Source organism: Betta splendens, chromosome 4 (genome assembly GCF_900634795.4).
Source record: "Betta splendens chromosome 4, fBetSpl5.4, whole genome shotgun sequence".
Lineage (NCBI taxonomy): Eukaryota > Metazoa > Chordata > Actinopteri > Anabantiformes > Osphronemidae > Betta > Betta splendens.
In genome coordinates, this window is record NC_040884.2 from 15,694,504 (window position 1) to 15,709,204 (window position 14,701).

Below are 14,701 nucleotides of genomic sequence, written 5' to 3' on the forward strand. Positions count from 1 at the left end.
CATAGTGCTACTTTTGTCTGTGACACTGGCACTGAGCATGTTTTATAATCAGACATACAACAAAAGCCAAGGCATTACAATGAATTTTAATGGATTTGAGCTGTAAACTCAAGTTCTAATCTTAAGGATTGTGCAGAAATGTCCGATGTGAAGTAAAACAGGTTTTACAGCAGCAGAGATGAAAGAACATGGACAGAACATTACATTCATGCCCTGGTGAGATGCACACTCGTGGTCACACTCTGGGTGTAAATGTGAAAACCTCAACACTTCAGGGACTCGGTGAAACGCAGATCCATCTCTATCGTGACAGCAGTTCTCCATTAGGCATGGCACAAAATGTGGTTGCAGTTTTCACACATGCAGGACTCACACAGGCCTTATACAGAAACAGAGTGAATTCTGTTTTACCAGGCACACACACACACACACACACACACACACACACACACACACACACACACACACACACACACACACACACACACACACACACACACACACACACACACACACACACACACACACTCAACTCAACTCAACTCAACCCAGTGGTGGAGAAAGCACAACGCGTTACAGATGCAGCAGTTTTTTAGCAAAAGCATGAATGAATATCACACTTTATTCTCCTTATCTTCCTCTCAGGTCCAAAACATGCGACCATATGCAGAGAGGACGACACGTATGCAAAAACACAAAAGCAGACACAAACACGAGCCTCACCTTTCACAGTCTCCAGCGGTGATGTTATGAAGGTGATTGGCAGCTCCATCAGCACATGCCCTCAGGAGAGCTGCCAAGACACAGAGACAGAGAGAGAGACACTGCATAACCAAGAGCAATTAAATGAAAAGTACATCTAACAGTCGCAGTAGGAAATATTTTCTTATTTGGTAAATATAAAAATATGACACAGTTCAACGTTGCTTAAAAAATTGCTTAAAAAAACAATAAGCCACTATTGTAGAGGGAAGTTTACAGTTATGTTGACATGAAGCATTTACATGTACTGATGTTGACATTTACTATAATATTACTTGACATTGAATATGTCTTGACAAACATACATAAAATACATTTTAGGTCATTTAGATCATAATAACTGAGAGGTGAATGTACTGTACGTCTGACCTATGGTCTACAGTATGTCCTGTGGACACCTTTCCTCTCAGCCTTGTGTAGCCTCATGGCTTTATTCTCACGCCAAACAGTGAACCACAACGACTTCAGACTGCATCATGTTATAATTTGATACACAAAGCTAAACACTAAACGAGTGCAGGTTTTAAGGCTTTATGCCTTATTTATCACTGTCACTGGGTTTTGAGTGCACAAGGCAACGACACAGACACGTACACTGAGGTTAAACAATGATTCGACCTTTTAAAGGCTAATTAAGTGAAGGAGCACTCATGTTTTCTGGTTTCAGACTGGGAAAATAGCCATTCTTTTTCGCGTTCTTGAAACTGTTTTCAAGCTGCATTAAATGAGATGCAAACTACTTGCAAACATATGCTCTTTCAAGGCCTCGCCTCTATTCAAATTGAACAGACAGACTATTTTTAAAGACTTCTTTTCTGTTGTGGTGCACAGGGGGAAACACTTCAAAGAATCAGCTATGGTTTTCTACTTGAACCTAGTTAAAACTAACTAAAGCATGCACCAAAGAGACGGGCATCACTTGTTCATGTTTCCTGTCTCATCGTCTTACTTTTCTCCAACTGTGTACACTCTCCGAACTCATCAAACTGAGTGTAGGCGTGCCAGTGCGACTGAGATGACTGTAAAGAAAATGGAGAGCCTCAGGAACAGCTGCAGTAAACTGACTTACCTTTACCACATCTGGACAAACCCCTGCAATCAATCAGCATTTAAGGCATCAGTAATTACCTCTAACTATCAACATTGTGCTCTGTACACGTCTAAAACAAACAAGACATAACGGAGATTGTGAAGAAGCTTTGTCTTACACATTATTAACACATTATTACCAGAAGCAACAATGATTGTGTGAATCCAGATTTACCAGCAAATGAGTGAAATATTCCAATAAAAGGAGAGTCTCTACCACAATCCATCCGTCCTCACCTTGAGCCCTTAAGAAACAAGTGACTGCTGATGCATTTGTTTTGATGAAAATAAGACACTAGTGTTTTTATTCACCACCTCCACCTCCTGCTGTCAATGTTTCGTATCAAGAAATGACTGGAATGTAAATGACTCATTATCTCTGATGGAGAGCAGAGGCTGAAAAGCTTGACAACATCTGGGAAAAAAAGCACAGAAACTCTTCTTTAGGCCCAGTGGTGACAGACTGTAAAGCTATCAGTAATTATCTGCATATGAGTATCTGCACACAAACACGGAATCAATTTCAAACTCATGGTTCTGGAACAGTTGCGTCGGACTGTCAATCATGTTGGCTGGTTGCATGGCACTCACACTATTAAAACGGACAGTGGCGCGCACACACACACACACACACACACACACACACACACACACACACACACACACACACACACACACACACACACACACACACACACACACACACACACACACACACACACACAGAGTAATATTAATACATTACTTCCTGAATGTCCAGTTCCTAGTTGGATCAGAGAGTGAAGCAGCTAACTAGTACTTCCTCTGAAGAACCCTTCAAGATTATTGCCAAACTATTGCCGCTGATTGTGATGATTGTGACAGGAATACTGTTCCTGTTTGAAGAATGTGCCTCCTCTGTTTAGATATAAATTCAGAAATTCTGAAATGCTCATAAAACAGGTCAGACTTATTCAGAAGTCTCATTATGAAGGAGAAAGTTTCACAAATGCCTGTGGGTGCATCTGTCTCTCAAAGCCTCATTTGTCTTCATCACAGATCATGACAAAAGTGGGTAAAATGAACTGGAGAGAGATTATCTCTTCATCTGCACTCCATCCACAGGCGAAGATGACACAATTACTGTCATTCTCTCTCTCAAAACAATGAATTGTTGGATGTCTGAAATATGCCACAATTGTGTCTGCACCAGACTAACCAGCTCCCTCATCTTCGCCTCAGAGGACGGAAGCGTCATAAAATCAAACAAACAAACATGGCACCTGACGACGTCAGCCTTATGAATTGTGATAGTGATATAATGTGAGCCGAGCGGGGCCAAGGGGAGCAGTCAGAGGAGATGACCTTGTGAATAAAGTAGCCATAATAACCCCTCTCTGCAGGCCTCGGAACCAGCTCCTTCTGTCAGTCACTCTGCTGTACGAGAGATAAATATGGTGGGCAGGAGATAATGCTGTTCCACATGCACACCTAAGCCTCAGCCACCGCTCTTTAATCATCTGTGTCACTGCTGAGTTTGATGCAGGAAAGGTGCATGTACAGAATTCTCACACACACACACACACACACACACACACACACACACACACACACACACACACACACACACACACACACACACACACACACACACACACACACACACACACACACCGCTCTGGGGGATATTCTATAGCAGGTCTGTATTGATGAGGTTAGCGCTGAGGATTAATACCTGTCAAGTTGTGGCTTTAGCGCAGTACAGGAGAGGGCAAACGGTCACAGCGAGCGCTGAAAAGATTATTAGCCTTGTTATAATGCCTTGATGCCCCTTCCTACATCTATCATGACTCGTCTTCCCATCCACCTGCCATCCAGTCTCCAAATTCACTCTGCTTGTCTGATTGATTTCCTGCACAAACATTTCATTTTCTTTCTCTCCGAATCCAAACTGTACCTCAAAACTCTGTCCTTGTTATTCGAGGTGGAACATTTTTCTCCACCACTCCTCACAGTCCCACTGGAATGTGCTCCTGAGTTGCTTTGGACCTTTGGACACATGCCTTTATCACTCTTGATTATAATGTGGCTATTCAAGCAACTGATGAGTGCTGGTAAAAAAAAAAAAAAAAAAAAAAAAGCGGCTTCATCTCAACAGATAATACACAAGCCCTTCTTTGCTGAATTGCTTGTTCGCGTTGTTCCATTCTGAGCTTGTAAATGAGTGGTTGCCTGAGTCAACAAGCGGCAGAGACTGACTAGATGAGCTAGCTGGTTGCTGATGGACTGGATTATCGAGGGGGTGTGTGAGCGAGATAAGCAGCTCGATCCTACTTCACAACATCACGCTAAAGGAGTTTCCGTTTGATCGTTGCTGCGCTCTCCCAGCCTGCATTGCTCTCCCGCTCCCTGCTGCTCTAGCTCTCCCACAGGTGAGGAGGAGGCCCAGGGGCATCACATCAGAAGACCTGGGAATGACGTGCGCCTGTTGGTGCGAAAGTCTGCCTCCGTCAGGGTGGAGGCCTGGCTTCGGCGCCTCCAGGTGAGCAACCATCTGGGAGAGTGACACACTGACATCTGCCTATCCCATAAACAACATTAAAAATACATGGCATATCAAGTGAGAAATGATGAACTTGCTTCAAGCGCGTTTACCATCAAACCAGCAGAGATCTGAGATCTGCCATCGACACACAATCATTACCCTGTCAAAACCCCTTCAAGTCCCATGGGCACCGCTGCCAAGAGCAAAACTGATCAAGAAAGCTTACCAATTTCTGACATGCACGCCACAGAATTGCTTGTGGCACTTCAGAATCCACCTAAAATCTGCCAGAAACTTCTCAAACTCTGCCATAGTGACTGTGTGAACACAGGCGTCATCAGCAAAAGGATACAGAGAGAAGGGAATGGTGGGATTTAGCATCATTACAGCTCGTTATACAGTCACTAAATACTGTTGATGGTTATTTTCATTAAATACATTTATTTATCTTCCACCTTTATAGACTACAAAACTAATCCTTATCTTGGGGCAGCAGGCAACCTTTGGTGTGGAATCAGATAAGGAAATTACTTTCTCTAATATCATTAGACATTTTCAAGAGGTCCTTTAGTAAAAAGGCAGAAACCAAGGGAGCAGTGTCTGTCTGACTGTGACTGCTGTGCGATGGAAAGAGCTCAGGTGCCTCTTGGGTTTTTTGGAAGGTTGATAAGAATATCAAAGCTGTTCATTAAAATTCAATGCAACATGGCTTTAATCACAAGTTTGCCTTCAAAGTTACTGTTTACTAACCTTGTTCCCGACTGCATAGGTTCTGAGTTAATTATATTACATAAATTACTGTTCCTACAGTTTGCTGGTTGTTTCACACACCTATTGAGAACCACTGTTCCACACCACTTATTTTGATTCTGCTCTTGATAAACAACATCATAACTAACTCGGAATACACTGGCTCAGGTTATTCTTGTTCAGTTATGCTCAGAGTCTCAACAATTCACTGGATTGAAACAGAAAACCCAAAACAACAAAATCCTAGGATAGCGATTCAGATGACACCGACTGGTTTAAAGGTTCAAAGTCAGCTTTGCATATTTAATACATCACAGCCAGCTGCTATGCATCAATGCATCTCATAAGCGACACCCCAGGGAGTCTAGAGTTCTACTTCCCCTCAAAAACCTTTTTTCTTTCTTTAACAATGAGCTGTTTGTGAACTTTTGTGATTGAATTTTGGAACATACAGAACAGGCTGTTTTAAAGGTTCAACTTATTTTCACAGAAAATGTAAAAGTACTGTCCTGTACTTTGTGTCATGACGTTGGCAGCAGTGGAGGACTGTGCTGTACATTGATATATGGATTACTCATTGATGAAAGCCGGCTACAGATACCACTTCAGGAAGCAGCAGCTGATCTGTTATGACTGAAGCTCTCACATTCTCAGAGCTGAGGTCATGGGTCTAGTGGGTGTGTTTAAATAGACGCCATCACTCCCCCACAGTGAAGTGGACACATTCTAGTTCTGTCCCTGGGCATATTTTTAGGCAAACAATTGAAAATTAATGTAAATTGATGTGCATTAATAGCCATCCACAAGACCCTACAATTGCTGCAGAAGGAGTTTCAATGGGACTGAATGTCTATTATGGAAGCAAATTGTGCTCTAGTATGTGGCTCTGCGTGTGAAAGCTTAAAACCTATGAAAATAATGCATGACAGGAATGCAGGAATGCGTGAAGTGTGTTTGATCATTTAAAATAAAGCCGTACATCGACCCAGGTATAACTCAGCATATCAACTCGTTACACGTGTTTCACTGCTGACAACAGGGTTATGAATTCCGCTAAGGATAAAAATGGGCTATTTACTGTTGAACATTATTTTTGTTTTGAATGTATTGTTCGTTCGAGTCACGCAGCCACAGAAGTCTGTAAAAAAAGTTAAATAAATGCTCCCCAAAACAATAATGTCATCTTTAACTTCATTAAAACAAAGCTCACGGGAGACGCAGGCAGAGGTCAGAGAGGGGGCAGATTCAGCGTCGTGGCAGCAATTAAGGGTTTGCACAGCGGCGTCTTCAGCTGTTAAAAAGCACAGCCTCTCAAGAACACAAGATAAAGCACGCTCAATGCGAACCGAGGCAGATGGGGTGTAAGCGAGCCGTGCCCATCTATGATCCGTGCTGGCAATGTGTGAAATATCTACCTTTACTCCAGAGGATATGTAGGTAGTCTTCATCCAAAGGCTGGTTTAGAAGGATCAGACTTATTCTCTGCGTGCCTATGGAAGGAGATGGGAGGTGAAGGGAGAATGATGAATCACACTGGTGTGAATCATAAAACATCAGATGGAGACACAGGCGTGTGAGGCAGTCTAATAACCAAGACTACAGAGGTATATTGTTTGAATGTACAACACAATACCTTTTAAACAGAGAAGGTCTTTAACAAAGGTTTTCTTGTAACATATGAAGTTATGGAGGACGGATGTAATAATTGAATATTAGTAGCACAAAATCTAAGACAGCATGGATTACATGTAACCAAGTGATTCAACTATGCAACCGTTACGCTCCACGACCTCGGGTCACAAGAGCGCCTTTATATTCCTTGATTTGAATATCTTGGTCTTTGTGACGTGCCATCTGTAACTGCATGACAACAAAGGCAGGCACAAATGAAAATAACTTGTCACTGCACAGCTTTCTTTCCCCTCAGTGTGCCTTCATGCTTATATGTCAACGTCTCTTTCCTAGGGTGCATCATTTCTTCAAATCTATTTCCTCCCTCAGCCTGCCATCCATCTTGCTTTTAGCTTTTCTTTTTTGCTCTACTGCTAATGCAGATCCCCTGACTAATACTTAGGAATTGCCATTTTTCTATCTACAGGAAATGAAGAAAAAAAAAAACAGAGCTACCAGAAAAGCCTTAATGGACCAAAAACTACAGCCCTTCTTCTCCCCCTGCCTTCACACTTTCCTCATTTATCTTTCCTTTTCATTTGTGCCCTTATGAATGATTTCTCATGCATTTTTTAAAGTTGTTACCTTTCATAGCACAGCCACTATGCCATATTCAAGCTTAACCAACACTCGGTGATTCTAATGCTCACTTCCCTCTCTCCTAAACTGTATTTATGTAAATTCAAGTCAACCGGATCCAAGTTTCTGTGAAACGCGACAGGGCATATCTAATAAAGCTTGTGTCTTTCCCAATATATTGTATACGCAGGGTGAGGCCAGAAAACCCCACAGTGTAAAAGAAAGAGGAGAAATATAATTCAGGATTTATGAAATTCCCATTTCAAAATCGGATTTAAAAATAAAAATACAGCAACACTTATTTTGAATTTAAACCCTCAAGTGTTAAGAGCGCATTTTGATTTGGCTGAGGAAAGGTGAAGGAAAAAAAATAAAACTCTGCTTTGAGATTGTGACTTTGTAGCAGCATCGGGCTTGATGTTGTGAAGAAGTTCACATCACTGGAAGGTCATTTCCAATACAAAAGTCAACCCCAGCCGAGCATCGTGAAAGGAAAGGAGGATAAAGAGGAGACACAAAGGAGGAGGAAACGGGAGGAGGACACAGTGGTAGGTGAGGAGGAGAAGCAGATTTGTCAGTCATGTCTCTTAATTGGCTGGAGGTGTACAGAGAACAAACGACAAACTCAACCAGCCGTGACTCTGCAGGTAACCCCATCGTCGCACAAACACTCACCTACCCGCACACACGCGAGACGGTGTGCGGCCTCTCGTGCACCCTGTTCAAAGAAATGTCACCTTGGGACTCTCTGAAAAGTGCCAGACAGCATAAATACCACACACACACACACACACACACACACACACACACACACACACACACACACACACACACACACACACACACACACACACACACACACACACACACAAGCTGGCACATAGATTTTCCAGGAATAGGCATTTATAATTAATATGCTAAAACGCTAACTGTGGACACCAGGGATTTTAAAACGCAGACATCCGGGGGCTGTTTTTATATTTTCCTTTGAGAGTCTTAAGCTAACGAGGCCATAGAAACATACTCTAAGCCATATCTAATAGGGAAGAAGTGCTTCGTGATATTGTGCAGCTGGAAGAAAAGATTGTGAATGTGTCTCCATCAGCAGATCTCGCATTCTTTACGTCTAATAGCAAGTGACAGATTTATCAAAAGTATTATATCATCAGCGTGTAGTAGTCGTAGTTGGATTAGTTTTTCGCAACCGTTTGCAGATTATATGTACACTCGGTGAAATCTTTAGAATGAACCCAGGACTTAACTCCAGACTGTTGCCTGTAACGCTTAGCTCACGTGGTTGAGTGAACATTTGTTTCAGTTGTTGCTTTAAAAGTGCTGATAGCTTCTTATTAGAAGTGTCTCTTGACGGATGTTGGCCTTTGCTGACTATTGATTTTCAAGCTGTAAAAGCATGGAAAATCAACAGCAGGTGTGTTGCTGCACCCCTGTGCAGATCACATAAATAAGAACAGGTCAGGTATGTACAGAACGTATGAAACACGATTTTGCTTTGTTCAACATTGATATTGTTTGCTACGAAATTCCAGTTGATGATATTATTAGCAAGCAGCCATAGAGAAGAATCATTTGTTTCTATAGGGATCTAAATTTTTAATTGGTACATATACAATTACAGCAGGCTGATTACTACTGTACTTGGTTTTTAACCTTTAACACCAATAACTGAAGACACAACCGGTTGGTGACAAATACAGTCAAGGAAGCAGGAAAGGAACACAGAGTGTTTCTAAACATTCTCCTCAGCTTTTACACTCATCTCAACTTTCTATACACAAAACTCCAATAACTGCAAACGTGGCTTCCACAAATTAAATAAGGCATTTGACTTATTTATTTATGACAATGGTTTGAACCATTCACATCTAAACTGCTTTGTGCAGCAAAGGTTAACACATGTACAAATACAAATAAATGTCATATTAAATGGTTATAAATAAGCCTTTTAATCTGTCTTTAAATGTCAGATGTATTAATTAAACTCTAATATAAGTTACAACATCATTCCATTATAACTTTAACACCTTCACGTCAACCCTTTTCTTCCTGAGAAGCTCAGACTTACATTAGATCACAACACATCTGAAAGAGCATTGCTTGGCTTGTGTTTTTCTGCTCGACTCTGGTAGATGGCAAAGATAAAAAATAACCACAGGTTAAGACAGTAGTGTACAACACTAAGTCTACTCTGTAACATACTGTAGTTACAGAAATGCAGCGCCGCTGATTTATTGAGACATACTGAATTAAAGAGAACAGTTTTCGGGGGCTTCAATGCATGAAATTCATTTTCAGCTTGTTAGCAAACTGCTCACAGTTTGTTTATGCACCCAGTTCAACTGTGAACGCTGTGAGCTGAGGATCTAACACAGATGAGGGAGAGGAAAGAGCTCTGAGGCAGCCGAGATTTCAGGGGACACGGCGCTTGTGTAGGAGCTTTCCTTTTTAAGAGAACTACATGTGCCCGCTGTATGCTCTATAGGCCAAACCCTTGTACGATCCTCTTGACCTTTACAACTCTGGGTAAACGTGCCCTAAGGCTCAGGCCGGCTTTCCTTCCTGCACACTCCATGTGCCCCCCGCGAGGGAGCTCGCATGAACCCTGACACAAGAGCAGCGGCTGAATGCAGCCTCTGTATAAGCCATCGCCTGTTCAGGATGTCAGTAATCATCTGATCTGGCATCATCAGATACAGAATGTGTCAGCTCATCAAGCGGGAAATAAATCCTACAACAAATACGGCGCCTAAATGCCCTTGGAAAAGGGAGAATGTGTCTACTGTGGGCTGTGTTTTTTTTGTTAGGCGTCAGATTAAATTTGAGTCTTTTTCAGCAGTACGTTAGAACATGTTGAATTTATATGATCAGAGGGAATTTATTCATGAGTTACATTATTTATTTGTAGAAATATTTTCATAATCAGTCTATCTCTTCAAAACATGTTTTCCCTAACAGCTAACATTTCAACAAGCTGTATTTCAGTAAGCATTCTTGTGAGTGTGATTATTTAAGCAGCAGATATAAAAGGGCCACAAGAAAGTGGATTCATATATTTACGAAAACACACTGTTGTCATGAAAATGCTAGTGATTTGTTTTTGAGTTCTAGCTCCCCAGAGACTGTTTCTTTATGTCACAGTGAGAAGGACGGACAGGAAAAGAAGCGTGAGGCTTGTGTGAGTTTGTCTGAGGGGTTTTGACACAATATGCCTGAGCATCCTACACACGGGTGTAGCTTGTGTGTGAGCCACCGTTCGTGTGCATCGTATGCGGCTGCATTTGTATTTGCGCCCTTGGATAATGTGTTTGACGGGCCGTACCTGAAGGCAGCAGACAGTCCAAAGGCGTCAGCTCTTCAACCATGACCAGGATCTACAGGAGGCTGTGTTCAATCAGCTCATTTATCTGGAACTGAGAACACAACAAAAGTCGCTTTGTGACTTCAGCTTGTTCTTTTCTCAGCCAGCTTCATTTAATTTAATTTGAACTCAGTGAGAATTATTAATCAGTTGTTTACCTGTTGCTGTTCTGTCTGACACAGGTTGACACATAAAACAACTTAGCTACTGAATAGTTCATTAACAGATAATTACTGCTTTAATACAGTTCATTACACATTATTAATTCCCCTAAAACAATAACTACATAATGGGTTTAGGTTCAAATGTGTAGGTTTGCTGCAATTTACCATATTATTTATTTGGAGAAATGAATTTAAAATTATGCATAATAACTGACCCTAGTCATTAGTTACGCCTCTGCTTTGGACCACTATTCAGTTGTTATTATCACAATTACTTCTATTCATTGTTTAACTTCCCTTCACTTTTCAAAACTAAGAGCTCAAAAAGTCAAGTGCCACAATTTAAAATAGCACTGCGCGAACTAACCGCTTTAAGAATCACGTGTAACAACCTGTTATTCCTAATAATGGGTTGCCAGTTTATTTTATCCTCCCAAAAGCATATATTTGAGTTCAACCATGTACTGTGTAATAAGTCGTCCCTTGCACATGAACAGCAACCTGAAACAAAGTGCAGAACCTTTTTACCTTGCAGCGTTATGGTCCAGTCTAGGTCACGGCGACCTGGACGGAAGGAAGGAAGACAGCAGGCTAATGTTTCCTGAAGGTACGTGTTAATCATTCGCCTTATTCCTGCGCGGAACTCCTCTTGTTACGCAGACACACAGCGGGAGTCCGTCATCTGACGACCGACAAAAACAAAACGGACTTGTGGCCCATTACGCGCAGTTTGGGGCGTGAGGTGCGTGTAAAAAGTGGAAGTCAAACCACGAGCGTCTCCGTATTCATGAGCCGAGAGGCGGCAGTTACGTCATAAACCGGTGCACGTGCCCGCTCCCCAGTTGTTTTCCTGTTTCTCTGGCGGTGAATCGTTTACCACAGAGACTCCCGCTTCACGCAGCTCAGCCGGACGATGTGTGCACGTTACAGGCGAGCAGCGAGCTCAACAACCGGGGCGCCATCATTTCCACAGCGTACATGATACACAGCGGCTTTTGTACACACGTGCCACGGCTGGGTTATGAGAATGTTCAATAAAAACGTACGAAATCCTAAATGAATGAAGCCGCTTCCGCCACAGACGTTGTAAACAGTCAACGAGCGCGTGACAGAGAGGCTCCTCGGCTGAACACTGAGGGGGCGGGGTTTTGTTATGGGGACACCTACAGGCCGAATGTGGGACAAGCCTTTCTTTGCACATGCAATAATAATGCTCTAAGACAGTCCTACATGTTTGAGGTAGACTCGTGTTTGATTTTTATGTTTTTACCAAATTGAGCTACAGTTCAGTGGAAATGACCCGTTAAAAGATGGCCTATAAAAATAATCCACTCCTGGATGGATGCTCAGTTTGATATCAAACTAGCAAACAATAATTTAATTCCTTCGGTAGGCAGGAAAATCAATCTAGCAAAGCCCGGTATATGAACCTTAAAATCTTTTAAAATGTCAAGAGCCGTTAAACAGATCTGCATTACCACCACTGACCCATGGATTGAAGGGCTTTTATTGAAGGAGGCTACTTTATATTTAATTCTAATTTAGTTTAATGAAGCATTCACACTCAGACAATTCAGTGCTTCACTGATTTCCCTCCACATGGAGATCTGCTACACTTTATAGTGTCCGGCCTAAAGGGTATAATGCAACGTGGATAAATCTATTATATCAATCTATTTTGTCGTCATGGTGCTATTTCCAAGCATATTAAATTTTGAATAGACTCAGTGATTTTATTAAATATATGTAGGCTATTTAAACCATTGGGGTTCCAGAATTAACAATGTTGAAAAGATCGCTTAAGTTTTTTTATTTTAAATAGTGTTTTTTTGCATTTAATATCCCAATCAAAAGAATGAAACTACTGCAAATCCCTGACAGGATTGAATAATAATTTAATTAAATTGTGGTATTAAACTAGAATAATGTATAATAAAAACGTGTAGCTGATAATTGCATAATCCTATGTATTTATAAGTCACAACTTGTCACACAAGTCACAAAAAATGTGAAGACCGCAGGGGCACACATCCATTTAATGACACTATGCATCACACACACCCCCACACACACCCACGCACACGCACACGCACACACACACACACACACACACACACACACACACACACACACACACACACACAGGTAAACTGGCTTCAAGCGCACGCACACACACGCTGCAGACTGATGCTGTGTGATCTGATCTCCTCTGATAGCGGCAGAAGCCACGTGTGGTTTGAAATCAGATCTCTCTCAAGGTAAAACCGCTCCGGAGGCTCGTTAAAACAAACCCCTCTCATCAATCAGCACATGTCCTGTCTCCCAGACAGACACGCTGCACACGAGAAGGAACGCACGCTTATGCGCAGACATGCACGGGGCTACACACACATGCTGAGCCAAGATGCATGGGAAGTCATTTATTCTGTAGGCATGCATTATAAATACAGCTATGAATAAATTCCAGGCTGAGCGCATTCTTCATTGGCAGGGATTTTTTTTAACAAGACCTCACGACCTGAATGTTTGATCAGATGACTTCTCCCTCTTTTTTCGCTGCATCTGCCTAATAAGCTCAGCCTTTCATGTCCATCAATCTTTCTAATATTTACCTTTTTCCTCTATTCCAGCTTCTCAACTTTTTGTCTTCATTACAAGACCATCTTGCCTCCCTCTCATTCTCACGCCACATCTGCCAGGGATGCGGATCTGTTCTTTCACCTCCTTTTTCTCCTAATTCCCACATTTATTTTGCTTTATTGTGGCAGAGGGGGGGAACTCAAATATCAAATAACCCACACAACATCATATACTGTAAGACTATGCATCAAATTCATTTTTATGAGTTAAAAATCTTATAAATGCCTGTAAATACACTATTTAAGACAGAAGATCCACCCACTGGTCTATTTAGACGCTGAAAGACGCGCAAAGCTAATTGAAGATAATTGCACTGATGATTTATCAAATATAAAGCAATTTGCAGAGGGGTAAACATCGACATTAAATCTGCCTGCGTGTACTGCCATAGTGGTGCTGATTAGCTTTGCAGAGCGCTCAGGTAAGTAAACTAAGCGGAGGTGATTAAAATTCATGGCCACCACATAAACCCACTAAGAGACTCCGTGATTAACTGTGGGGATATTGGGGGAATATCATCAGTTACGTTGTTGTCCTGAGCGACATACTAGCGCGAATAGATTAACGTAAGGAACAGGTTGGAAGAACACCATAACACCTCCAAGACGCCTTTTTACTATGAAACCTATACAGTGAAAATCTCATGCCACGCGCGTTTATTTACCTCCGTGCTGAGCTTTGGGGTTGGTTCCTCGACAGCTAGTTTCCTTCATTATGTTGCGCCTGAGAAGCGGAGGGGCCGCTGCCGGTCTCTCACCCGGGGTAACGCCAGGCCCGCGCTCCAGTGCGCGTGCGCGTGCTCACGGGCGCAACCGTGGGCGTTTTTATTCCGTTCTTAGTCAAGGTCAACTGGCGCCGAAGCGAGCGCCTCTCTGTGTTTGCGCTCCGTGTGATTTAATGTCGCCCATCAGAGAATACGCAGGTCACGTTAGCGCTCCGCTCACTTAGGGCAAAATCCACCAATTATTGTGACACGTGAAACAAAAAGGCACTCGCCGACATGAAAATCACACATTCTCTCCCTCTGTGTCCCGCTTATGCACTTCCTCTACCTTTAATCATTACTTTAACCATTTTCTGTCATTCCTATTTCTTTCTCCCGCTAATGCATTTCCTCTTTGTGTTTCCTGTATTGGCTTTTATCTG

General features: G+C 42.1%; 1 protein-coding gene across 5 annotated transcripts in view; it reads right to left on the reverse strand.

The window, feature by feature from the left end:
* tpk1 (thiamin pyrophosphokinase 1) overlaps positions 1 to 14,341 on the reverse strand; it is a 43,315-nt gene extending 28,974 nt beyond the window's left edge. The window contains exons 1-4 of one of the 5 annotated variants that reach the window (XM_029147658.3): positions 14,220 to 14,341; positions 10,713 to 10,803; positions 6,541 to 6,615; positions 724 to 793 (exon numbers count right to left, since the gene is read on the reverse strand). In XM_029147658.3, the coding sequence (XP_029003491.1) occupies positions 724 to 793; positions 6,541 to 6,615; positions 10,713 to 10,755 (188 nt within the window). In that variant the 5' untranslated portion in view covers positions 10,756 to 10,803; positions 14,220 to 14,341. Of the gene's footprint in view, positions 1 to 723; positions 794 to 1,711; positions 1,782 to 6,540; positions 6,616 to 10,712; positions 10,808 to 11,443; positions 12,014 to 14,219 lie in introns of those variants that run through there. The other 4 variants (XM_029147657.3, XM_055508265.1, XM_029147660.3 and 1 more) reach the window with 4 other exon arrangements.
* Between the last annotated feature and the right edge of the window lie 360 nt (positions 14,342 to 14,701).